General features: G+C 38.7%; 2 protein-coding genes across 4 annotated transcripts; both read right to left on the reverse strand.

The window, feature by feature from the left end:
- Nucleotides 1-6920: 6920 nt before the first annotated feature.
- LSMEM1 (leucine rich single-pass membrane protein 1) lies at nucleotides 6921-14458 on the reverse strand. 3 transcript variants are annotated; one of them, XM_019612592.2, is made up of 5 exons: nucleotides 14379-14458; nucleotides 13343-13559; nucleotides 11504-11635; nucleotides 9294-9434; nucleotides 6921-7562 (listed from the first exon to the last, which is right to left on the reverse strand). In XM_019612592.2, exons 3-5 carry the CDS (start codon nucleotides 11628-11630, stop codon nucleotides 7354-7356), a joined length of 477 nt encoding a protein of 158 aa, XP_019468137.1. In that variant the 5' UTR covers nucleotides 11631-11635; nucleotides 13343-13559; nucleotides 14379-14458; the 3' UTR covers nucleotides 6921-7353. The 3 variants fall into 3 exon arrangements, with proteins under 3 accessions (XP_019468137.1, XP_019468136.1, XP_010705154.1); XM_019612591.2 differs by lacking the exon at nucleotides 13343-13559 and having other exon boundaries at nucleotides 14379-14454; XM_010706852.3 differs by lacking the exon at nucleotides 14379-14458 and having other exon boundaries at nucleotides 13343-13617.
- Nucleotides 14459-15186: 728 nt separating this feature from the next.
- Nucleotides 15187-24899, reverse strand: IFRD1 (interferon related developmental regulator 1). The gene is given in 13 exon segments (XM_010706860.3): nucleotides 15187-15875; nucleotides 16421-16516; nucleotides 17208-17336; nucleotides 18269-18403; nucleotides 19861-19969; nucleotides 20072-20250; nucleotides 20342-20392; nucleotides 21644-21738; nucleotides 21741-21800; nucleotides 22079-22203; nucleotides 22608-22689; nucleotides 23603-23707; nucleotides 24853-24899. Coding segments are annotated over 12 exon segments (1200 nt in total). The 5' UTR covers nucleotides 23652-23707; nucleotides 24853-24899; the 3' UTR covers nucleotides 15187-15785.
- Between the last annotated feature and the right edge of the window lie 28 nt (nucleotides 24900-24927).

The following is a 24927-nucleotide window of genomic DNA, read 5'->3' on the forward strand; positions in this document are numbered from 1 at the left end:
CTGCCGTGCTGCCGCCAGGGGTCTCCCCGGGCTGCGGCGGAACCCTTGGGTGCCCGCCAGCCTCGCTGAGAGGGTGGGTGGACGGGAAAACACTCTCTGTTCTCTCTGCAGAGGCATGTGAGTGGAGACGTTAAAGCAGGACGTTAAAGCAAGGCGTTTCTTAGGGCAGACTTAGGGGCGCGTTAGTCAGGTGGCTGATTCTTATCAGTTTATCTTGAGGTCCTGCTGTGACCTCTCCTCCTCTCTGAAAAGATCCAAATGAGTCAGTCAGTGTCTGTTTATAGCTGCTGAATCAGTTCGCTGGGTGCCGCCGGCTCCCCGCTCACCAGAGAGCTGAGTCACCCGCCGTGGGGGTAACCTCACCCCGCGGCCCCTCCCGCCTCGGCTGTGCGGAGGACAGCCCCAAAGCAGCAGGGCTCGGGGCTTGCTTGTGTTCATTTCATCGCGTTCTCTGATAAATATTCCTGTCCCACATCTATTCCATCCACATCTAAAATTCTGTTAAAAATAATATCGTGAAGTTCTGTTTGTTGTTGTCGATTAACAGGTAGCCAAGCTAGTTACTTCAGCTTGCTCCAGGACACAAAGTCACTGATGACGCTCAGAAAAGGGCCGGAATCCATCTCGCACTTTCTGCTGAAGGATAAGTTAGAAGTAACGTATGTAGCTGTATGATTTTGAGAACCAAGAGAGAGGTCTTCTGACAGAAATACTTCAGTGTTCCCTTCAGAAAAAAACAATTAAAAAAAAAAAGAAAAAACTCCCACAAAACTGGAACATTCATTAGTTGTTGAAAGTTAATTAGCCACAAGCTTTCCATGAGAAGTAAAGAGTGTTTATCAATTTCAGAACATCTTGTTACTCTGTATGTAGACAAGCTGTGTTTTCCACAGTCAGTTACATGGTGCAGAGGATATTAAGAGTAAATGAGCAGAGCAGAACTTGAAAAACACACCCACCCACTATTATTAATACATTCTCAAATTGGCAGGCAATAGATTTTTAAATTGTTCTTTCACCTTCTGTGCAAGACAATTTGCTTCGCAGTGATGAATTAGCAGCAACACTGTGCTGAGACTGTTTCCACTGGAAGGTTCTCATTATCATTCAGGGGTTTTGCTGGCTCATCAGCGCATCGTGGGCAGCATTTCAATTGCTGAAATGTGGCCCAGAACTAGAGGAAGGATAGAAAACAGTCTATAAAAACCTTTTCTTGGATTATAGGATTGATCTAATTCTCAGCTAAGAGTAACTTCTTTGGCCATAGTGTTGCTAGTTCTTACATATCCCAGAGGAAGTGACATCCCCGTTCTTTCTCTTTGAATCTCAGTATTCTTGTTAATCAGCCAAGGAAAGAACAGTAACATGTAATGGACTGAATGAGCTTTTTCTTCTCAATTGAAGAGAGCAGATCCCTTAATCCCAGTAGCACAAGGCTGCAATCTAAGGATTGGATTCAACTTTTATTATTCAACAGCATCTTCTAGGATAAATTAAACCAACAACCCATAAGCAGATCAAGTTAAACATCTCAGACAGATGATTTTCAGTTATGAATCAAAACACAAATTCAATTTGTAGGTGTTATTTGGTATTTGTTCTATGCAGATGTTGCTTAATCAGAATTCTAATTAGAACCAGTTGTTAATAAACCAGAATAAATATTTTCAAAATACTAAAGCTTTTGTTGCTCTGATGATATTTCCAATAGGGAAAAATTCTGAACCTGAGTGCAGGAACTCATATCAGATATATTATATCAGATATAGTGAAATGAATAAGAAAACCTGAAATTTTTGCTCTGCAAATGGATATTTATGGGTAATATCATGTATAACGTTACAATATTATGCTTTTGTGGAATGAAAAGTAATACTAGTTTTTCACAGAGAGTGGTGATGCACTGGAACGGTTGCCCAAGGAGGTTGTGGATGCCCCATCCTTGGAGGCCTTCAAGGCCAGGCTGGATGTGGCTCTGGGCAGGCTGGTCTGGTGGTTGGCGACCCTGCACATAGCAGGAGGATTGAAACTAGATGATCCTTGTGGTCCTTTTCAAATTCTAGTATTCTGTGATTCCATGATTCTCTGATTATATTTTCAGAACCTTAAAAAAAAAAAAAAATAGGATTTTTGTTTTTCAGACAATTTTCTATCAATTGTCCCTCTGCTTCACATTGTTCCATTCTGTTCATTTGGCAAATACCTTGACACGTCATTTAGTGTTCCTGAATAGTCTGAGCTCTGTGCAATGCAAAGCACATCACCTTCAAGAGCATGTGATCTAATAAAACTTGTGACAGTCCTTTCACCACTCCTGGAATTTTCTCTTATGCTTCCAGATTTAGAGTACAGGCATCATTATTATTTTTTGCTTCTGTTTGGCTTTGTATTGTTACCAAAGAGCAAAGCATGTGAAGCTTTCTGTGTAAATTAGTAGTAATAGCGAATCAATTCATCCTTTTCATTGAAGCTTTGGTAACTCACTTTTTCCAGAACAAAACTGAACACACACTAGAGTTTAAGAATAGATGTATTAAAATTCCAAGTATCTCAAATGATAAAAAAGATTTGTCAAGAATGGACTTGTCTCACAGTTAGTATAATATAAAAAAAGAAGAAAAAAAAAAGGGGGAAGCAACAAACAAACAATTTTTCATGTTTGCAAGCAATAGGCTGGGTAATAATAATTAGCTTAAATTTCAGCAGGGAAGATTTGAGTCATACTTCAAGAAGTTTTCTAACCATGTCATTTGTTAAGCACCAGAACAGATTTGTGGAAGCTCCATCTCTTAAATATTTTATGATGTGAATGGACAAGTAACGGTCAGGAATGAGTTAAGTTTAGCTGCTGTCAGACAAAGGCATGAGTTTGCTTGCCTCTCAAAATCCCCCCCCCCCCATATTCATGTGTTCATCTTCATCTCCTGAAGACGCTCACTGTCTAAATTTACCCAATCTCTGACAGTTTCATAGTCAGATCTCTAGAACTAATTATTTCCTCAGCTCTTGCCATGGTGCTTGTACCCATTGAGCTCTATTTGCTTGAGCACAGGACCAAATCTGACATTGGGGTTGGTCTCGATGATCTCTAGAGGTCCCTTCCAACCCCTACAATTCTGTGATTCTGTGATTCTGTGATTGCACTGGAAGCTGACCATGTACAATCTGGTGTTCTCATGATAGCTTTACCCTAGAAGAGGCAAGAAAATGCCTGTGTTAGCTAACCCTCTACTGTCTATTACTGTATATTATCTTCACACATAGTTCAATCAGGTCAGATACAACAGTCCACACTTTTGTTAACAAAAACATGGACTATTCTGGACATCAGGAACAAAGGAGGGAATTTCTCACAGTTAAGCAGGGGAAAAGGAGACAACACAACATTTAGGTATGACACAATCAAGTCAGTTGCTGAGGTTTTGATATTCCCTCTGGCTAAATTAAGGTGAAATGACACCAAAAAATTGGTTAAATATTTATTTGTATCACACTACAATGATTAGCACAAGACATAGTGTATATCCATATATACTTATGCCATATTGCCAACAAGCTGTAATGATACGCCTTGCATTACACTGTAATATAACTTGAAAAGAGAGAGAGGAGAGAGAGAAAGCATAAGAGAAAATGGAGATTAGACAGCACCACCCTTGGTTCCAGTGTAATCTCCGGTCCAGTAATATTCAGGTGGCAGGTGCACACCTGGCCACTGAGTTGTAGTACTTTATATTTATTGCCAAATAGAGATGTTTTTCATATGTATCTGTAGTTTGCATGCAGTGTAGGAGTAGGTGGGATTCAGCATGTGCAGATGTGTGGAAGGAGGAAGAACAGCATTGACCCTTCCTTCCAGGTGAGATGGGGTCTGAAGAGACCCTGTCCCTTGTCACGTTGGTCACGTAGGCTTCTCTTGCAGCAGGGAAACTTGCCTAAGCAAGGAAGTAGAACTGTCCATCTTCCAACATATTCTGCACCGTCTTTGGCGAGCACTTTTGGTTCCCTAATTCGAAATGCAAACTAAACAGACAATTTCCTTCTTCAGCACTAAGCAATGCACCAATGGTTAAGACATGGAAGACAGTTTTAGAGATTTTCCACAGGACTTTACATATTACTTGATGGCCTGAAGATTCAGCCAGCACTTCAAGGACAGATACTGTGATGCCTCTGATGAAAGCTGAGGATAATTTCTTTGTTAGATCTGTATTTATCAGAATGTTACTAGTATTGCCCAAATTTATTCCACAGAAAATTTGCTGATGTCAAGTTGCCTTTTTAGTAATTATAGTAGTTGCACCTGTTGGTGGAGATGAGCATTGATGGCATGTTATTAAACCTATCTGAACCCTTTGCATGTCGGACTGATTTACAGTGGACTCGGATAAACACTGAAAAGCCAATGACTTTGGATAGATGCCTTTATAGTCTGCAAATTAAAGAAAATGGAAAGAAGCAGTACTGATGCAAATGGCTGTAACTACTGTAAGATGAATTTATTTATTACCGTCAGCTCATCTGGGTGCATGGATATTTCTTTGTCACACCACTAGACATGGCAGACTCCTGAGATGTGCACCATGATAGAGGTCTTATCCACATATACAGGAGATAAATTGTAAGATATACTATACATTAGTTATGCCACGTGCTGCTGGAGCTCAGAGTTCACTAGCCACATAACTACTTATTCAAGATTGTGGAGCCCTGGAATGAGCTGGTTTACTTCAGGTTCAAGTCTGGAGAAGATTCTAAGTCAAGTACTGGTTTGTCTGGGACTATCTCACCATCTGTAGATGAGCCATATTCATGAAGTAGCCATTATTTTCTTCTCCTTCTGGGGATATTCCATAAAGCATTGGTGGAGTGGTTGTGGCACTCCACTGTCAAGATGTCCATCTTAGCCCTCACTCTTTTCTCAGATGGGAGCTGCCCTCACTGTAAATAGATATTTGCAACTTGAGCAGCTTTATGCAGTGCTACACCATGTCCCGCTGTACACAAGAGGATCCAAAAGCAGGCATATTTCAACAGTGTTACTAAGATGGGCTTAAAGATTTCCTTGGACCTTTGCACTTTTAAAATCTCTGCTCTAAATCACTAATCCTTGCAAGAGAAGTAGTAATTAAATATAAAAAGTATGAATTGGGGGTTCAGTCCCTTTGGTACCAAGCATGCCTGCATATTGCTGGTCCTGTATACTTCCGTGGCAGCTGAGGGTACTCAGCACCTCACAAACTCAAATTATGAAGGGGAAAAAAATTTTCTAGTCAAAAGAAGGGACAGAAAAAGTGATTTCTTATGATTACTGATTGAATAACAGATTAACAGTAGTTGACAACAACAGCAATGAGGAAGTTTCAATTTCTGTTGATTGTTGATGTAGCACATATTTTGTTTACACCATCTCCTGCCAGAAAAAATCTACAGGCTATTGGTGTCAGTTTCTAGAGAAGCACAGACATCTCTGATAGCTGCAGTTGCAATGAGGGATGTGCCAAATTCACGTGTTTGAGATGCACTGGATACCAAATATTAGAATTGTTTATCCCTGGCTAGCAAGTACAGATGCATGTAAGAGTGAGACAGTAGCTTGAAAGCAGTTACGGTAGCTGCAAGATGAGTGGGAGAGATGAGAATACTGCCATTAAAAGCAGCTGACAGCTTGGTGAACAGAGAAGCAGCACTGTGAGTTTCATGTTCTTCATCGTATGGCACTTTTTCTGTCATCATTTAACAGCATTTACAGGAAGATATTTATTCTGGTCTTTTAGGGTTTCTTTTCTTGCAACATATTCTACACTTTTATCATTCTCTTATTGGTATTAAGGTTATCTTTGTAACAAACACTTGTGATTCCCAGAGTAGATAATTAAGACTCCAGCTGAGAATTAACAGCAGGAATAACAAGCTCTTACAGCCAAAACTCATGGTTTTCATGTGAATGACTTGTCAGTAATACAGCAGGAAAAGAAAAACAGTGCTCAAGAAATAGGAAGAAGGTGATGCAAAACATAGATGTAAGCCAAAATATTCCTCTTAGAAGGAATGGGATTACTAGGAATCAGGGCAAATCCAGGTAGAGTCATAGCAAGAAAGATTCCTGGATCTTGTTCTTCACTATATGGTAGACAACAGAGTCACCACAGCAAGGATTATTGTTCATTTTGGGAAAAGAGACTGCATTGCATGTTGTGGATCTAGGTGACTATTTTTATGAACTTGTCCAGGAGAGATTAAAAAAGCTCTGATTGAAAAGAGAACTTGAAGTAAAAGATGCTGAATGTCAGCTGCCATTTCACTGCTGGGAGGGGAGTAACCAGTTTGTTTACTGGTAATTGAGGTGGCTTCTTAATGTGCATCCCATATCAGAATCTGAATACTAAAATGACAAAGCTACCCACCAATTCCTTATATGATTGCACTTTTGGGTCTTGGTCTCCACAGCTGTGTGAAGTCAAACTGAGAAAGCAGCAGTTGCTGCTTTTACTCTCTGGACCATTTTTAAAACAGGAACACTCAGTGCAGATCTTTATTTGGCCCTGTGGCCTTTCTCTGGCAGTGGCCAACAGCAACCATAGGGAAGAGTACATGTACATATATCATTTTCCCCATATTGCTTTATAAAAACACTTGGTCTTCCCACAACAGCTGCTAACAAATACTGAGTAGAATGTGCTAGCAATATTATGAGATAGATGCTACCAGACCAAGTTATCTAAGCCTATTTCCCATGTAAGACAATATGGCACCCACTTTCACACCTTAGTAATTAGGGCTGAATATGATGTGTTATGAAAGGATTAGTTTTTAGTCAGGTTTAATTATTGGGTTTTTGATTTTTTTTTATTTTTTTTAATTTTTTTTCATAAGTGGCGTCAATCCATTCAGATACACAGAAATACAGACCACCAAACTCAGTGGCAAAACTAATTTATTTGTAAGTGATGAAATCTGCAGTTGTCCATGAATACAAATAATATGGAAGCATAGACAGAAGTTGTTCCAATGTCAGTAAGGCCATGCAAGAATCACTTGAATAAAAATCACTATTCTATGTGATCACTTACATCTGAAGTAAAACTAAGCTCCTAGCCCTGTAATTTTCAACGCACAGAGAATCTGAAACTACTGAAAACTGTTGACTATTCACTGTTTATAGGGAATTATATGGGCTTAGTTTTCAAAATCTGTGTTCACATCAAACAGAATCCTATATTCTTTTCTAATATTTTTCATTCAGATAGCCTTTGTAATGTTCCTGTGACCATATCAGAATGTCTGTATATCATATGTGAAAACATCTGAATACATGAATAAAGTGATGCCGAGTTTCATTCCAAAGTAGATCTATTCTCCAGAGACTTTCATCTCTGGATGGGTGAAGAAGTAATCATGAAGGTCGGGAGACTGTGTGAAGAGGTATCTTTCCTTTTCCTTCATTCCTGATTGATTTAGATACTTTAGTATCATATTGTTCATTTTCTTAAGCTCTTCTATGTTCTTCCTTTCAGATATGAGTCTGCTTGATATTTGGTCCATCTTGTTTCTAGTTTGAACTTGGAAAGGAAAATATATCACATTAAATTGTCAGCATTTAAGTTAAAAGTATCACTACCCTCTCTTGCATTCCCACATGAGATTTTTGGGAATTATGGCAGGTGACAATGTTAAACAGGAAAACAAAAGCAGAATCCAATGGGAAAAAGTTAGGCATCTGTGGAGTAACCTGCTCACTGAATTCTTTATGTGTTTATTTTCATTTTTTTTTTAAACTGCAGAGCAGTATAATACAACCAAATACTCTGTCTCAGACAAATTTTGCAGTCTCCAGGAGTGTATCCATTCCGTTTGTGTCCATGAGAAAATGTGTTATTAAATGGCTCCAAGTTGCTATTTCTGGGCACTACTCAGCTATATTTTTCTAGAAGCACACTTAGTAAAGCACAACAAAGACTACAGCCACAGCATTTGCTTTCCTAAAGCATTTAGGTTAAAGGAGAATTCTTGTAAATACTGGCTTTGAAAGGCGGTGTTCCTCTGGAACACCAGTATGCAGTATCCATTATATACACTTCTGGAGCTATTTTTATTTCATCCTTCTAAGGCTGACGAAATTTACCCGTGGGTTTTGAAGCCGACAAAAGTTTAATTCTAGTGATGCCAATGCAAAACAAGTCTATGCCTATGGATTTAAAGCATAATCTCAGACAAACACTAACAATAGCTAGCTTCTAAAAGCGCAGGTCTGTACCATTTCCAAGCCCAAGTGAACTTCTTTAATCCCTCAAGTAACCTTTTCACTATTAGTTATTTTACAGTTTTTCTGCTTGAGGGGCACATTACTCATTTATCTGCATGCTTAGCAGCAGCCCATTAAATATATCTGAAATTCAAATAGTAGATGTTTTAATTAGTGTTTTACAATCATGCCACTTAATGTTTTGTTTGTGTATTTGTCTTCCGCTTTGTCTCTTGAGAGCTTGTGAGCAAGTTCAGTCAAGGCTTAAGATTTCCTCTTAAGAAGGAAAAAAGGATTTTTGCTAAATTCCAGTGAATTTCCTACTATAGAGTAATCTCATGGATTACAATTCTTTCAAAATGGACTTGTGCATTAAAATAACATACCTCATGCTGTCCAATGCAATTAGTACAGAAAACTCCAAGACAACAAAGGCTCCATAAAGGCCATCTGTAGCTGTGAGCTCAGCAATGTTAGCTGATCTATCTCAATCAGTCCAGCCCAAGTGGGATAGTAAATATGTCTACAGAATTGATGCTATTATCTGATTTTTTGTTTATTTGAGGTTTTCTTAGTTCCAAACACTTTCCCATCAGTTCTTAGCATGCAGTTTTCAGGTCTTTCTGAATAAAGGATAATATCTTAAAAGAGCTTGATTTAGGTGCTAGCTTTAGTGTAATTCCAGTTTCAGTGAAAAGTCACGAATACTGAATTTCCTCTGGAAGTATACAAAAAGCTTACTCATTACCATATAGTCGTCTTAAAAATTTAATTTCGGAGTTTTCAGGGACACACTTTCACACTGTTGAGCTCAATTCTTGACAGCTGTTTAAGCTCACAAAACTTTTGCACAAAGAACAAAGTTGTGCCTTGTAGCTCAGAGAACAGAGGCCTGTGCTTCTATACCCAGGACCCACTGCCCACATCTAGCTAAAAACTTTGGTCATGCATATACAGCAGTAAGATGTTATAAGGTAGCATGACACATTTCATCAAAGTTCTTCTCCATACTCTCAAATTTTTAAGAATCACTGTTTGGTTTACTTACTTATTAAGAATATTACAAATGAAACAATTGCCAAACTGACTATCAAAGTAAGAATGAAGGCAATGAAGAAGTAGCACTGGTTTCTTGCTTTACTCCCTGTCATGTCCTCTCTAGTACCACCGGTGCTCTCAACGTCCTCATCTGTAAAGAGATGACAAGTCATTTGGTGATAAAGTTTGTTCAGTTTCATTAGAATAAGCACGACATTAATTCTATTCTATTCTGAAATGTGGCAATAAAGCCCTAATGATAATAGGTGAAGTCAAGTAAAGACCATGAGAAAGTTCATGCGAATTTCATGAGATTTCAGAGATTTCATGGTAGAAATCTCTGACAGTTTTGCAACTGAGCCCGTAGTGATATAGCTGAGGGAAGGATGCATGTGCCATAGTAGCACTTCAACAATGAACAAACCTGGGGCTGAGCAATTGGCTGAACTAGCAGGAGATCTTTGAGAATATCTCAGTTTTTCTTTATTGCATTTAACATGCTCCTGCGTCAGGTAAGATTAAATTTTTTAATATCTAGGAGGGATTGTGTTTTTTCCCTTAGCATCCATAACAAGTGCATCATATACTATGCACCTGCACCAATATTGCTTTCTAATTGGAATAAAAAGGTAGGCAACATCCCGCTACTACTGTCTCTCAAGAACAGTAAGCTATCAACAGAGTTCTCAGAAATATTCCATGCTTGCTCTGCACGATGAATGCTTCTTATTGGCTGAGCTTGCCTGGCTACAGTGCTGCAAAGAATCACTGAACACAGACCCCTGTCATGCTGCAAAGAATGGGAAAACATTTTATCATTTAAAACATAAAGAAATTTTTGCATGACTGCTACCAAGGGAATCCAAATGTGTTTACATTTTAAATAGCTTTTAACATGCTAATGTGTTTGATTATGCCAGGTCATATTAAGATACTGGATGAAAGGATTGCCATGAGTACTGCAACACTCCCGAAACATCATTTTTTAACCTAACTGGGCATCTGCTATACTGCTAAACAAATTGTTCATGAGAATGTAGTATTTACTAAACTGAAAAGTACAACACAGTTCTAGAAAGAGAACCAGAATTTCATGCTGCTGAATAAGGCAAATTCATTTATTTATCTTACCTACAAAATTTCCAAGCTTTAAAAAACGTTAAAAAAACAGCAACTCTTTGTGTTAAAAAGAATAGTCCTAGAAGAATACAAAGCACTTTACAAGTGAATGCATAAAATATGCATTAGGCTACCTTTATTTACTGTTGAGTAGCAGAAAGTTATTTAAATCTGGAAAGGTATATTACATATAGTAAGCTATTTAACTAGAAGGATTATTAATGTATGGCCCTTTAAATCCCAAACATTTTGTTGTTCCATACCTTTTCTTCAGTCAAATTTGCCATTACAGTAAATAAAAACTGTTCTCTGCTCTCTGGTGACAGTGAAGAAACCCAAGGAAATGGCATGAAGATGTGTCAGGGGTGGTACAGATTGGATGCCAGGAAAAGGTTCTTCACCAGAGGGTGGTGGGCACTGGAACTGAGCTTCCTGGAGTACAAGGAGCGTTTGAACAACACTGTCAGACATATGGTCTGAGTTTGGGGTGATGCAATGTGGACCCAGGAATTAGGCTCGATAATCCTTGTGGATTCCTTCCAACTGGGGATATTCTATGATTTTACGATTCAAAAAGCAGTAGAAGTGGGAGAGCTCATATCTGAAACTAAAAAGATTTTGTCAATCAAAATGCTTAAAAGCCTCTTAAGATGCTTCACACTTGAGTCCTTAGGAGATGTGTCTTAAAAGAATGAACAGAAATTCACTGGCATTTCTATTGCCACAAGTGAATTTTAGTGCTTGGGAAGAGTTACAGTGCTATCCATGGAAGAAGTGTAGACTGCGCAGTACTACAGAAATTACCTTGTCTGATGGACCCAAGTAGAAAAGAGAGACAAATTCAGGCTTCACGGTAAATCTTTAGTCAAATGTAGGGATTTCCTAGAACCTGACACCTGAAGCAGTCACCAGCAGTAGCTAAACCATTCATCTGGTGTAAACTATGCCTTTTTTTTTTCCCTTAAAATTTTCAATGCAGAGTTTGACATATTCATCTATTGGGCTGTTGACACCTGTCCAATACGATGTCGTTAGTGTTTTTAATTTGTTTTATAGCCTATTTGTGTGCAAAGAATAAACACAAAACATTGCCATACGTACCCAGTGGACGCTGAAATTCATCTGGGCAAACATTTAGTTTGTTCAGGTTGTTTAAGGAATCAACTACGTAAAGCTTTCTTTCTTCATCAGTATTGGGGAGGTTAATTTCCAAAGAAGTTTTTTCCATTGTATCTAGAAGAAATTATAATTAAAAAGTTAAGTTATAAAGACCATTACCCCTTGCCTTAAGAAAAACACTGATTGAGGCTTAACAAGAAAGTGTGTCACTGCAGTCTGGGTACGTGAAATGTTTCAGTGATTATACAAACAAATTCGGCTATGAAGAATAAACACTACCAAAGCAGGCTCCTGTATGTGTTGAAGCACACAGTTCTAGACATAAAAAGATGCAGTTGCTCTAACAAGGCAACTTACACCACACTGGTCACTGAAAACTTCCACTGCAGTTACTGAAGAAAAATACGTTTCTCCAGGAAATACTCCTATTTAGATAAGTCTTTCTAGACCTTAGAATTGCTGTCTAAAGATACCTTTCCTTGCCAATGAATGTAAAGCTGGAGCTTGCAGTGGTTAGTTTAGCCCTAATGTTGAACAAATCTTACACACCGAATATTTTATCAACTCTCCCAAGTTCAGTCTTGCCTGCCAAACGCAACTCACCACTTCATGAGATGTAAGCCTCACCCTGATGAAAGATGTTAAGCACCTACAGGTGATTTCTGAATCTTAGACAAGTTGAATCGTCCCGTTGACATGCCACTCCCTCCATCACTCTCCGATAAACAAAAAACACTGTAATTGGATTCCTAACTCAGCACTTCACTGGAAAATCTAACTAAAATGTTTGAGGAATACAGGCATAAATGGCTATAGAAAACACCTTTCCCTTACAAGAGAAGATTGCCGTAATTCCATCAGATTTGAGCACGTAGCCAAGCATTCCCTGAGTTTTAAGCACTGAAGAGTAAGTGCTTAAATCACTCCTGACAGTGGGAGTTCTAATAATGGAAACTGATAGGCCTACATGTATACTTTTACATTTATATTTAATAGAGCATAAGAAAAGCTTGCAGCTTGTTTTTTTCTCCCTTCAGAATTGTTGAAAAACACAAAAATAAGGTAGCAGTGGTGAACTGTACCTAGCACCTGACTTCCCTTTGTGCAGCAGTAGCTTCAGGCAGAAGGTTGTATGCACTTCCATTGCCCTGGAATGCCACATGGTGTGAGATCACACCCTGGCCAGCCCCATTGCCACTTACACTCTCACTGCTGTCTCCCCACAAGCACACTCATGGCCAGCTGCAGTCATACAGAGCCGTGCATTCCTACAACAGCATGCTCAAAGCTCCCATCTCATGCACAAACCCTTCTGGTTATTTTTAGCTTCCAAAGAGCAGTTATTTCTCTGGGATATTCTGGTTAGTACCTCCCTGCAGTCTCAGGAAAGACTCTCCTTAGCAGCTTGAGCTGTAATAAATGTGAGTACCTTTCATGCATTACTATTAGTGGAATTACACATTTCTAATTTCATTATTATTTAAAACCGACTTCCTCACTGTGCATGTAACTGTGGTGAAGGAAACCTCTATGTTTTATTTTCCAGTGATATTTCAAATAAATGTGAGAAGATACATCAGTGTCACTGGCCAAAGGTATTGATGAGTCTTCCATCAAACTAAAACACTGGATTGGTTATGCTTTGCCAGTCTTTCTCGCACTTTAACTTTCTTTAAAGAACTTTTCCTTATTTGATTTCTAAATTTCTCCCTAGATTGTTGTGATAAAATTAGAACTTCGTGTGAAGACATTGAAAGTTTTTAGCAGGAAAAAACAAAAAACAAAAAGTTTAGAAGGAATTAAAATGAAAATGTTACTTACAACATAGCCACGTTCAGGTAAAAGGCCAGTATGGAGGAACACAGCCCGTGCCAAAGCCCCAGAGCAAAACTTGTACTGCTGTTCCCCTCCACTTTTAGCCCCATAGGAGCCTGTCAGCCCCTGCAGGACCCATGAAGGCAGTCACGAAACAGACTGTCTCTTTCGATCTATATTTAGCGTTAATCTCAGCCAAGCACACTGACTTCACCATATTGAACTGTTTAAAAGGAAACCAGCATATGCACAGCTCTTTAGTATATTGGAATCACTAAATATCCTATAATGGAAAAATAATGTGTTATTGAAGATCAATATTTCACTAAACCTTTGCTTTATGATTCCTTTTTAAAACTAGTTTGCTATGAAAAAACGTCATAGCAATATTACTGTAGTTATGAGTAATGAGTTTGCTATGCAGAAGTCATTTCTACATTACTGCACTTATATGTACTTTAAAGGCATCAACTGGAAAAGTTACTTTCCTCCTCCAACACCTTACAAATTCAAGTATATTATCACCTGGACCGATTTGTACAGCATCCAGAAAATACACTCTAAGCTGATTGTGAGTACAGATGATTCATGGAAAGATCTTTCAATTGCTGTTTGTTTCTTTTGCTAACATTACAGAACATAACATTACAGCACACCATTGACAGGCAGCTGATGCTAACAGGGAGCACGGGTCAAAACAACAAATCCTTTCTCAAGCAATTCTCTACTTCCACAACATTAATCTACTTTAAACTGACCATGAATATACTTTTCTTTCAGAAAAGATCACAAGGTGATGCACCTACTGACTCAGTTTCCCTCTATAAGGTGACAATCTCTGCAGCTGCACTATCAGTAGCTGTGCCAATAATGCAGCTTACTCCCTTCCTGTTCGGACCCCTAGAAACTCTCCCTTCAAACAAGGACGTGCAATAAATAAATAAATAAAATTTTTATATATATATTATCTCACACCATCCTAACTGTAAGACAAAGACTTAACACACTCCTGTTCTAAGCTTGAAAAAGTCTAAAACATCACCAGATCTCGAGCAGGCAGCAAAACGGCCCACCTCCTCCCCTCTAACAGCCTTGGACGCCATCCCAGTCTCTGCAGCTGGCACCTACAGCATTCTGGGGGAAAGGGGAACCACGTGCCCGGCCATCTGCACAGAGGCGCTGGGTACGTTGCAAACCTCCGGAAGCACAGGAAGCTCTCACAAGCGCTACTCTGTACTGGTGAACTTCACCAAAGGTGACCACCCACAGCCAGAGACTAGCAGGCTTGTGGGAACGATTCAAGGGGAGAATCGCAAGCCTCAGAACGGGCAAATGGAGTCAGCTTGATGTAGTTCAGAGATCAGGCTGAAACAAGCACATGCGTTTGCAGATCGTCTGATGCAGAAGCTCTGGCTGATGTTGGTCTTCACATAAACTCCCTCACTGTCCCCACGCCAGTCTGTTATTGGCACATTTCAGTCCTCCAGAAAGGGAAACTGGAGACCGGCTGTAGCTTCCAATATGGAATAGTGCATTTAGAGTGACTTCCGTCAGGCAAGAAATATTCTGTAGCACCAAAACTAGGAAATGTTTGACCTTTAGTCTGCAGATTGCTGCCCATTACTAAACTGACAAGAAACCAACGACAGGCTGCTGTGCAGATTACATACAAGATACAGCTCCCAAACAAAGCAGTCATTTCAGGTAACACAGTTAAGACTAACTTGGCCATATTTTGCAACAGGCAAGCAACAGTAGTTGTGCGTAAAATAAACCCCTCTCTTTCACCATTTTGGTTGTACCAGCACTACAACTTTTCATCAGAGTAGTAATCAAATTAAGACAAAGAACACAGTGAGAAACATCTTTATTCCAAAAATTAAAGACCTGATTTCAAAACATATGAATCTTTATTTTACATTGAGGCAAGTATCTTATTTACTGCTTCCTTGTGAGTGAAGGTAATTCAGCTCCACAGCTCCCCTCACATAAGTTCATACTATAGAGGAATTTCTTTGTTCATCTGCCACTTAAAGTTTTAAAAGGTACTAAAAATCATTTCACATGAACAAGTTCATCCTTCCGTATTAACACAATTTTACCCAAACACTTGGTCAATGAATCATTTAATTTACCTTACTATAAAGTAATCAAATCTGACATGTGGCAGTTGATTACAAGTGCACCCCATTTAACAGTTGAGTTACAATATGTTCAGGTTTGGATTAAGTTACACCTAATCCAAGTGTTACAATGTACCCCACACCCAGTCTTACATCAATCTATGTACAGTGTATATGCAACTGAGCAACATGCATTCTATTTACAGATTTTGTACAATACCCCTGTGCACAAGTGCAAGCTGTGACTGTTGAAATAAAAAAAAGTCATTCAAAGGTTACAAATTTATTTTAATTATCAAAGACTTAAAATTAAGCTCCACAGAGATCTAAAAAAATTCCCCCACATCCGCTCTTTTGTCACGGCATTTACTTCTCGCTTTTGTCCGAGCCTTGAATGCTGCTGAGTTATATAAGTGCTACAAAATAAAAAGAGAAATTAAATTAATCACACAGTTGTTCAAGAAGGTTGACGTCCCTCAGAGATCCATTTTAATATACAGTTCCTTTTAAATGACTGCATAAGACATATGTACACGTTTATGTTTGTACAGCCAACATAACAAAGGCATCCATCCTCCCAGTATCTCTTTGTCACTAGAGAGTTGAAGAACCTGTCTCTATAAAGACTCAGTTTATACTATTTCCTGAACATCCCCAGCCAAAAACCTAGTGCTTTCGTAGGAGCTCACCCGTCACATGCATGGAGCATAAATCAGACACCAAATCAACAAACTAATCAATCCTCAGATCCACACCTGGGAGGACAGCAGAAGGTGCCAATGTAAAAGCTGAAGAGCTCAGACACACCTAAAAGCAAGTTTTAGTTTCTTTCGGGACAATATAGGGCTTGGTTTCAAGGTACAAGCTTAAAGTTTACATCTTCTAAAGTCTATGACTTGAACACTACTTAATTCAGGAGAACTAGTATGATACATAAATACATGAAGGTGCAATAACCTACCCTTTCAAATCGGGATATCTTCATTGTCTTAAGAGTTGCAGCATCTAGCATGACTGGTGGACCAAGCTCAAACACATTCCGGAGAAAGTCATTTGACTAAAGAAAAAAAAAAACAAAAACATATCACATAGCAAGTTTCCCTTCCAATGAAGGTGAAAAAGGGCTATTCAGAAATAGCAGTATTCCAGTAAGAAACCTCTTGCAATTAAGCCAGGGAACACTTCTTCGTCCTATCGGAATGAGGCCAAGATCTAAAACTGTCCTCTTGGGAAAAAGCACAACCACCCCCACTGATTTTCATGTCCCAGCAAGTAAGACACTGTTCTGCTACACCCTGTACACAAGATTAAGTAGCTGGACACAGATCTGTATGTTTAACATCACACTCATTTGTTGTATCTGCTTGTAGAAGTTACATTTGAAAAATTTAGGATATTTGGTATGTACCCACACTTCCCTTAGTTAGAAACGGACACTGCTTTGTAGCAGCCATCTGACTACACTGTTCTACTGAAACAAAATTCAGGAGAATATTAAAATACATCTTGATACAAGATACAGGCAGGTAAGCAGGGCTTTTACTTTGCCAAATTGAAATGAACAGCAAAGTGTTTCAAAACAAAGTGTTTTTTATTACTTTTTATAACTCCTGTCTTATAAAACTGGTAACATGAAAAACAAATTTAACTAGTTCCACCCATGATTTTGTGTCTGTTTCAATTACCAGACAGGGAAGAGACAATCCCTAGATAGCAGCAGTTTGAGCACTTATCAAACAGCAGCTCACCTGCAGATGATACTGCATCCCTGACCCCAGAATCTCCTTAAAGGTATCATAAGTCTGTTTTTTAACCCAGCAGTCAATATACATGCGCTCAGGTCCAAATTTCACTGTCTCTGTAGGAAAGTCTCGCTCCTGTCCAAAATGAAAGGGATAAGCACTTAAGATTTCAACTTAAATATTCTCCAGTACTTTATTTTCATTAGGCTCATTCTGCACATCAAAATTTCACAAATAATATAACATGCATATTACGTAAGTCTTATCAATTCATAAGCCAACATGTACCTAAAGTTAAATCTCACTTAGAGACTTGAAGGTAATGTTTCTCAAGTCAGAAAGCTTTTAAAGAATATGTAACTGACTTTCATCTTGAAACTGACTTAAAGAATTGGGCTCATCTCCAGAAAAAACAGTTCTGAGCATGAGTCACCTTTCACTCTACGTGTCAAATTTATATCCCACCTTGAAGAAAGCTACACTGGTGACAGTGGGACGTAAGAGGTGCCAGTAAATGGCTCAGACTCCTCTGCAGGTAGTCTCAAAGGTCAATTCAAATAACTTCAAAGCTTTCCCCTTGGCTTCTGCAATGCACAAGAATTAGGACAACAACCTCCACCTACCAATACACAACCTTTTCTTTGGCTCTCGACAAAAAAACGTCTCACTCCTACACTCCTTTTTGTTCATTATGCACATATCAATTTATTACAAGATTCTACAATATTTTACAATAACCTGAATGTACTGCAAACTTTCATATTAAAAAAAAAATCTGCTCGTGGTATAAAATAAAAGGAATTTAGTGTTTATAATACAATGCTTAGCTTCTTAACCAGAAAAAGCCCTCTTCAAAATGAAAGCCAAGTTAAGAAAGTAAAATTTGACTTTGATACATTCCTAAAAGCAGTTCTGTTTAACATAAACTAGCAGAATAATCTGAAATAGTGTTTAAAATAATTCTCTGCCCCTTTCACAGAAATTTTATTTCATCATAGAAGCATTTTTGATTCAATTGTATGCTACATAGCTACCGTCAATGCACTCAAGTAAGACAGAAGAATTACCTCAACAGCTCGCAGAACATCTCTGAACACAGATCGCTGCTTTCTTTTATCTACTTTGGCTCTGTGCTTATTTCCATCAGTAGCTAAAGCTCGCAGTTTCTCTGTTAGAAGTTCCATATCTTCATAAAAGAAATCCTGTTTCACACACACACACACACACACACACACACACAAAAGCAAAAACAAAAAATTAAGAAAACATTTTCGAGTTTCTGGTCTCAGTATCTGTCCCTCCAAGAGACTGGTCTTTCCAAATTCTGGACACGGACACCTCTACAGACTGATACTTCATTATTTAAAGAGGCAAGGATGTCACTAAAGACCTTCAAGCCAGTAAGAATGGAGTCACCAGTTTATCCAATTGGAAGCTATCAACTCTGGTTTTAAAGCCCCATGAAACAGTTCAGCTGCTTCATTGTGCATATACCTGTTAAGCTGTTCTGCTCCACAATTCCAAGGGCCTCAAACTGCCTAACTGATCTGCTGCTGAACCTGGCTGGCAGTCCTGCTGATAAGCTGAGGGCACTTTCAGGTCATTAGCATAGAATTCATGCCTCTGGAGATGGATCATGAGATGCTACAGGACTGACATTAAGGAAAATGTAGTCATAAATATTGTATGCAGTAGAAAATGTGAAAATTGCTAGGAATTTTTTTAAAATGCATCACCCCTCGGCATGAGATATTTTCTCCTCTCTATTAACTAGCTCGTGCAGTTGAGCTGGATGAATAAGCCACTTATGTAAAAACAAGCATCTCATCCAAAAATGTCAGCTGACTGGACTGAATCTAACGCTTGCTTTTTGAAGTAAACTGATCAGTGGTAAAATATTTTATTTGCAGACAACTTGACCAAGTAAAGGATCAAGTTCTGGTTTCACCTTCTTTCCACAGCTGAGACTCAATTCCCTACTGTTTGAGATTAAACAGAAGCATCAGCATATCCTTTCAAATTTTGCAGTGTTAAGCATGTTGTATATCCTTACTCAAAATGCTCCATCTTAATTTGCAAACTGACCACAATAGACAGAGGTGCTGTGTGTTATACAATACTAGCTATTCCTCTCAAGGATACCAAAAAACAATACTAGAAGTAAACACTGACTTTACAGAAGGATGAATTTTCAGCTGAGAACAGAATGGTGCAGGTTTGGAGTCATTAGAACTCATTTCCAAACAGTGAATATCTAATGAATATTCCCACTATACCAAATTGTGTTTTACATTTGGGGAAAAAAAAAAAAAAAACACAACTATTTCCAAGGATATTCTAGGGATATTTTCTCCTCCTTAAAAAGCTGGTATTTGATTTAGGAGCTAAAACTTACATGTTGCATTTCTAGCTACTCTTATTTGGCATTATTTCATTTTTAATCTAGTCCTGTTGTGCACCACTGAAGTCAGTGTAAAAACTACACTTGAATTGCAGTGAAGTCTTGCAATACACCCAAATATAATCGGGGTCATCCTGCTACCAAGAACACACGCAGGGAATGATATGACACTTACTGATATCAGAGATGCTGCAGAACACAAGTTAAAGCATTTGTCGTCATCACTTCAACGCAATAAAACAGCAAACCAATACTTACAGCATCTGTTTCGCGTGCCAGCTCAAACAGAAGAGCTAGTGTTTCTCCAGCAGCTATTCTCATGTTGACATCATCACAAGACAGCATACTTGGGAGTTTATGCAAGTGCCTAAGGAATTAGTCATATTTCATTAACGCATTGTTGACATTGCTTCACTGCATATAAAAAAAGATTACAATTACAAATGTAGTTTTCCAGAAAGATGCTCACATTTCAATTTTCTTCTTCACTTCATTCATTGGACAAATGGTCAACAACAGCGTCCATGCCAAGAGCGCACTGATGTGAAGCACAGTACTGGGTGTACTTGATACCCCGTTGGTGTCTCTATCTCGTGGATAAGCTTTGGTGAAGACGCTTTCGAGGCATTCCATAGTAGAGTACAGCTCCTGAAGAGAAGAAAAAAAGAACATGGAAGTTGCTGAAGACTCACACATTTTTCTTAAATTGACAATATGAAAAAGTATTACTTATCCTCACCGTAATGTCATCGGTGACAATGAAACAGCAAATCCCTAAGCAGGTTGCACACTAGACAAAAGAAATAAATTGTCAGTATTTGATGGTGATGTCACTGTTGACAAAATGCTTAAATCTGACATTTGGAACTTAGCAGAATAGAAGTCCTTATAACCCCAGCTGCTAAGGCATTAATCTCAATAGTTTAACCCAGCTACTTCGTAACATTTAGACCTAAGTTCCTCTCTTCCCTCAGGATACAACATATGCCACTCAAGCTTTCACCTTTCCTTTCATACAACATACAAAGTCCTTCCAAAGCAGTGTACATAGCACACCTTTCACCCAATTATATTAAATCTCACTGAAATCCGCTGGCAAAAATTATGCCATTACTACTGATCTGTATAAAATATTTATTTACAGCTGTGGGAAATCTTTCTGCCTCTGTGCCCACTCTTCCAGTTAAATGGTGCTGAAGCTGGTGTTTTCATAGTCTGTCCTGGAACAGTCCAGCTTTTAACTGCAAGGACCAACAAGTCCCTTCCCTACTGCCCGTACTAGTGTTCTTACAAAAAAGATTTTATTTTCAAAAGCAATATTTGCACTGACCACACAACATCCTGAACTAAACTTAAAGAAGTTAAATGCTAGAACAAGCTTTAATAACTTTGGGTTGTAGAAGCAGCTGCTATTGAACTAATACTACTGTACTTTTTGTGCTAGCAGTATCTATTTTAATGCAGCTAGAGTACACTAGGAAAAGTAATAATAAAGACAATGGTAAATTAAGAAAAATCAGTTTAAACTCTGATGTTCTGTGAGAGGTTACTGTCAAGAACTTTCAACTACCTTCAGTTAATACTTTGGGTATACTACTCATTTACAGTTAAGATGTCTGGGCAAACAAATACCAGAAATATTCTGTGTATGAAGTATATAATTTTACATCTACTGCTAATAATTTCTTCATATACATTTGCAGAAATAATATTCTTCTATTGTTAAAATAAATACAGAAAGGTACATCAGAACTGCAGTAACAAGACTGAAATATTGTAAGTTTCGGCACCTGAGAAAATAGGAGATGGAACAGCTGTTGTTTGAAGTACCCAAGCTGAAGGAGAATGGCATTCAACCTTCAGGTAGAGCTTTTTAAGATAGTTAAGATAGTGCTACGCTTCACTCACAACTTAAGTCAACATTAGCTGTTTACACTAGTGTAGTAACCTTTAGTTCTGGATTACACAATAGTGAGATTGCCTTAATCCGCCCTATGCCCCTGACTAGCAAGCAAAATATATGAACCTTTTAAACACTTACAGCCTGCCTGGCTTGAACACTAGCTGTTCCATCAGAGACAATCTTCTTCAGAACTGGACCAAGAGTCTTAAAAATCTCTTCACTTTCAATTCCGACCCCATCTGCACGCAGAGAAGACATGCCAGTCCAGCAGCTGCACACAGTTCCTCACTCTTACCTAGACATTAAAATACTAAGATGAGTGATCTCCTTACGCACTCCTTCCTTCCTTTAAAGACACTTGTTCAAAAATCTTTAAGGAGAAATTCAGAAATCCATAGACAGTATTATTTCAGTTAATTTTCTAGGCCAGTTAAAATAAGACATCTAAAAAAATTAGTTAACAGAACTAAAATGAAGTGCTCTATAAAGCACTAGATAAGCCTTAAAGATAACTTCTTTAAAACAAGCATTTCACCACCATTGCTGCTTTCTAATAGTAACCACATTAATTACCTTTCTTTATGCAGCGTTCAATGCTATCAGTTAGTGTCATTCTCCTTTCCATTATAAATTCATATAATATTTTAGAGGAAAAAGCACTTTTCAGACTTTCAAGAGCTGCTTGTCTCGTTTTGGCACTGTTGGAAGAAAAAAAAATCTCCTTTGAAATCAATAGCAGTTAAGCTCAGCCTTTGACTTCATGGTAGTCTCCACCTGCATAGTCCCTGCTGAAGAGCAATCTACGGTCATATTGTTAAGTATGAAGCATTACAAGTTACCCCCTTCCATTAAGAAAAGAAAAATTTGGGTTGGAAATGCATTTCACAACAGTAAACCAGGCTACTTTGAATTATTAGCAAAAGAGAATTTGATTCTCACTTATTTAAGCACTCAGAGGGAGAAAGTTCTCTTCAGATACTAAAGAAACACAAATCCTCCCCAGCATGAAATAATCATAATTTCAATAAGCATGCAAAGAAGTTCCCTTACTCTATCAGTAAGCCAGCAATGTATGAATTAATTTCTTCAAAGCACATCATACCTTTTGTCCAATGTAAGATCAATGAATCCCTTCAATTTGTATTCTAAGTCTTCTTGTGTGGCTTCTTCATCAACTTCAGGCCCTAAGCCATAACAAATAGTTTAGTCCTACTAATACACATTAGCAGAGTCACATCTACCACTAAATACTAGAACTATCAAAAGTATTAATAAGAAAGTAGTTCACCACAGACAACAGCAACAGAATTTTTCAGCATTACAACTATATTCAACATCTCTCCTAGAGTATCTTAATGGAAAACAACCTGTTGATACATGCATGCTGATTCTATACCTGTTTGGTACATGCACTAAGAATGAATGTACAAGCTAATTAGGTCTCACAAAGATTTTGTACAACTGAAAAACCAGTAGCCAATCAAGTCAGTAGAGAACTTTCATTCTGTCTACTCTATCTACCTCTGCAGTACAGTGGAACATTCACTGTTGATGCACTGAGCTCATCAACAGCCTGCCTTCCTGGCATCACTTCAGATATCTCTGCGCCAGAGGCTCAGGTAGGATATGTCCAAGCCTCCCAGCCTCATCCCACTGCAGCAGCAGCAGGCCCTTGAGCCCTACCCTCCCCAACAGCGTTATTAGCAAGAGCTCAGGAAGAGATGGCAGATGAGACAAGTTACTGCTTCCGTAGAAGAGTCTTTTACAGTACAAATCTTGTTCAAAACACAATGCAATTCACTCTACGTCAAACTCTTCTGCAACCCCCACCATCTCAACTAAGTTATAAAAATTCTATGCCTTATAATACACCTTAGAATTGTGGGTTTTTTTCCCCCTCTAAAAATTGTAATTTATAGTTCCAATGGAAAGAAGCCTACCAGTTTTACAGGAGGCTCATGAAATATGAAGCATACCAGTAACTTTCTCCACTAGATGAACAATCATACAGTATTTAACAGAATGTCATTATATTGCTACTGCTACTTACAGTCTAGTATTCATACAAGAGGAACAGACAAAAATTAAATAACATACCATCCTCTGTGAAGCTAGCGGGATCACTGAAGCCACTGCAGTGGCTCATAGTTTCAATTGAAGCATCTTCATCACTAAAAGGCTGCACATTTCTGGGCTGACCACCTTAAAGAAAGATGAATATAAGTTTAGTCATTTTCACATGGAAAAAGATCTGAATATTAAAAGTAGAATCCCTGAGCACATGTGCATACAAAAGCCACATCCTTCACCCTGCTAACTCTTTCACTCCCACCCTTCCTAAAGATCTGTTTAGCTTTGTTCTAGAAAAACCAAGTGTAATAGGTAAAGAACTCATCTCGTTTTCAAAGCATTGGTAGAATTCCTATTTCAGTATTCAGTATCTTCCTACAATCAAGGTCAAGTTTATGCAACTTCCTGTGACTATGCTTTAAAAATAGCATTTTATTATGTGTTAAAACCAGCTACCTAAAATAGCTTGTTCTAAAATCTTCTCCAATTCTGAAGAACTTCAAGCAGATCTAAGATACACATACAGGCAAACATGCATTACCCAGTTCACTACTGGATTTACTGGATTAAGTGCAGTACGTGCATCAGCAGCAACACTTGACCCTGGGCTCCCATCGAGCCTTCCAGCTGTTAAGACTCTAAGCATAGAGCTGTAGTTTTTGTTCACTTTTAATACTGGTATGATAAAAGACTGGAAGATCCAACAGGAGAGAATCCTTGCAATAACGCCTCCTTTTACTATCTTCAGTCTCTTCAAAGAAAGCAACGTTGTTTTGCCAAAAGCTGATCACTGTAGCTTTCCATAAACTTACCCTATATTTTAGAGCAATAAGAGTTGAGGTTTGAGCTGATAATGCACTTCTATTGCTGCCTTATCCTAGCTCTTAGTACCTGCCGTAGTTGATTAACAAAATCATAGCTTTACCGGTGTTTCTTCAACAGCTCTCAGATGCCTTTCACAGAACTCAGAATTCTAATCTTCCATTTAAGTTTGGATCATTTACAACGCAAAAAATTACGCCAGAACCCAAAACACAATGCTCGTCTGTGCCAGGCAGGCTTCTTCAGCGGGAGAAGCGGCAAAAAAGCACTGCCAGCCGTCCTCAAGCTGGCATGAGGGCAGCTGCACAAGGACCCGGCGAATCGTCTGCTTCATCTGAGTCAGACAGACGCTATGACAGCCCCAAGTGAGATTTCTCACCACCCAACAAAGCCCCCACGCTCTCCAGTCACCAGCACCTCATCGACCTCTTTTCCGCACGAACCCAGCTCCCTACCAAGACTGTTCTGGAACCCTCCTTTACGATAAGCGGCCTCCCGCGCACAGGCAGCGCCGCGCAGCCGCCGCAGAC

This window comes from Meleagris gallopavo, chromosome 1 (assembly GCF_000146605.3).
Source record: "Meleagris gallopavo isolate NT-WF06-2002-E0010 breed Aviagen turkey brand Nicholas breeding stock chromosome 1, Turkey_5.1, whole genome shotgun sequence".
NCBI lineage: Eukaryota > Metazoa > Chordata > Aves > Galliformes > Phasianidae > Meleagris > Meleagris gallopavo.

Bases quoted from the DNA above. Each gene is read 5' to 3' on its own strand.
- LSMEM1 (XM_019612591.2), bottom strand. From the start codon at position 14,439: ATGGCGTCCAAGGCTGTTAGAGGGGAGGAGGTGGGCCGTTTTGCTGCC. The intron at 11,636-14,378 runs GTGATGTTTTAG...AATTTCTTCTAG, and splicing joins TGCTGCCTGCTCGAGATCTG to ATACAATGGAAAAAACTTCT. The intron at 7,563-9,293 runs GTAAGTAAACCA...TTCCTTTCCAAG, and splicing joins ATTTGTAATATTCTTAATAA to TTCAAACTAGAAACAAGATG.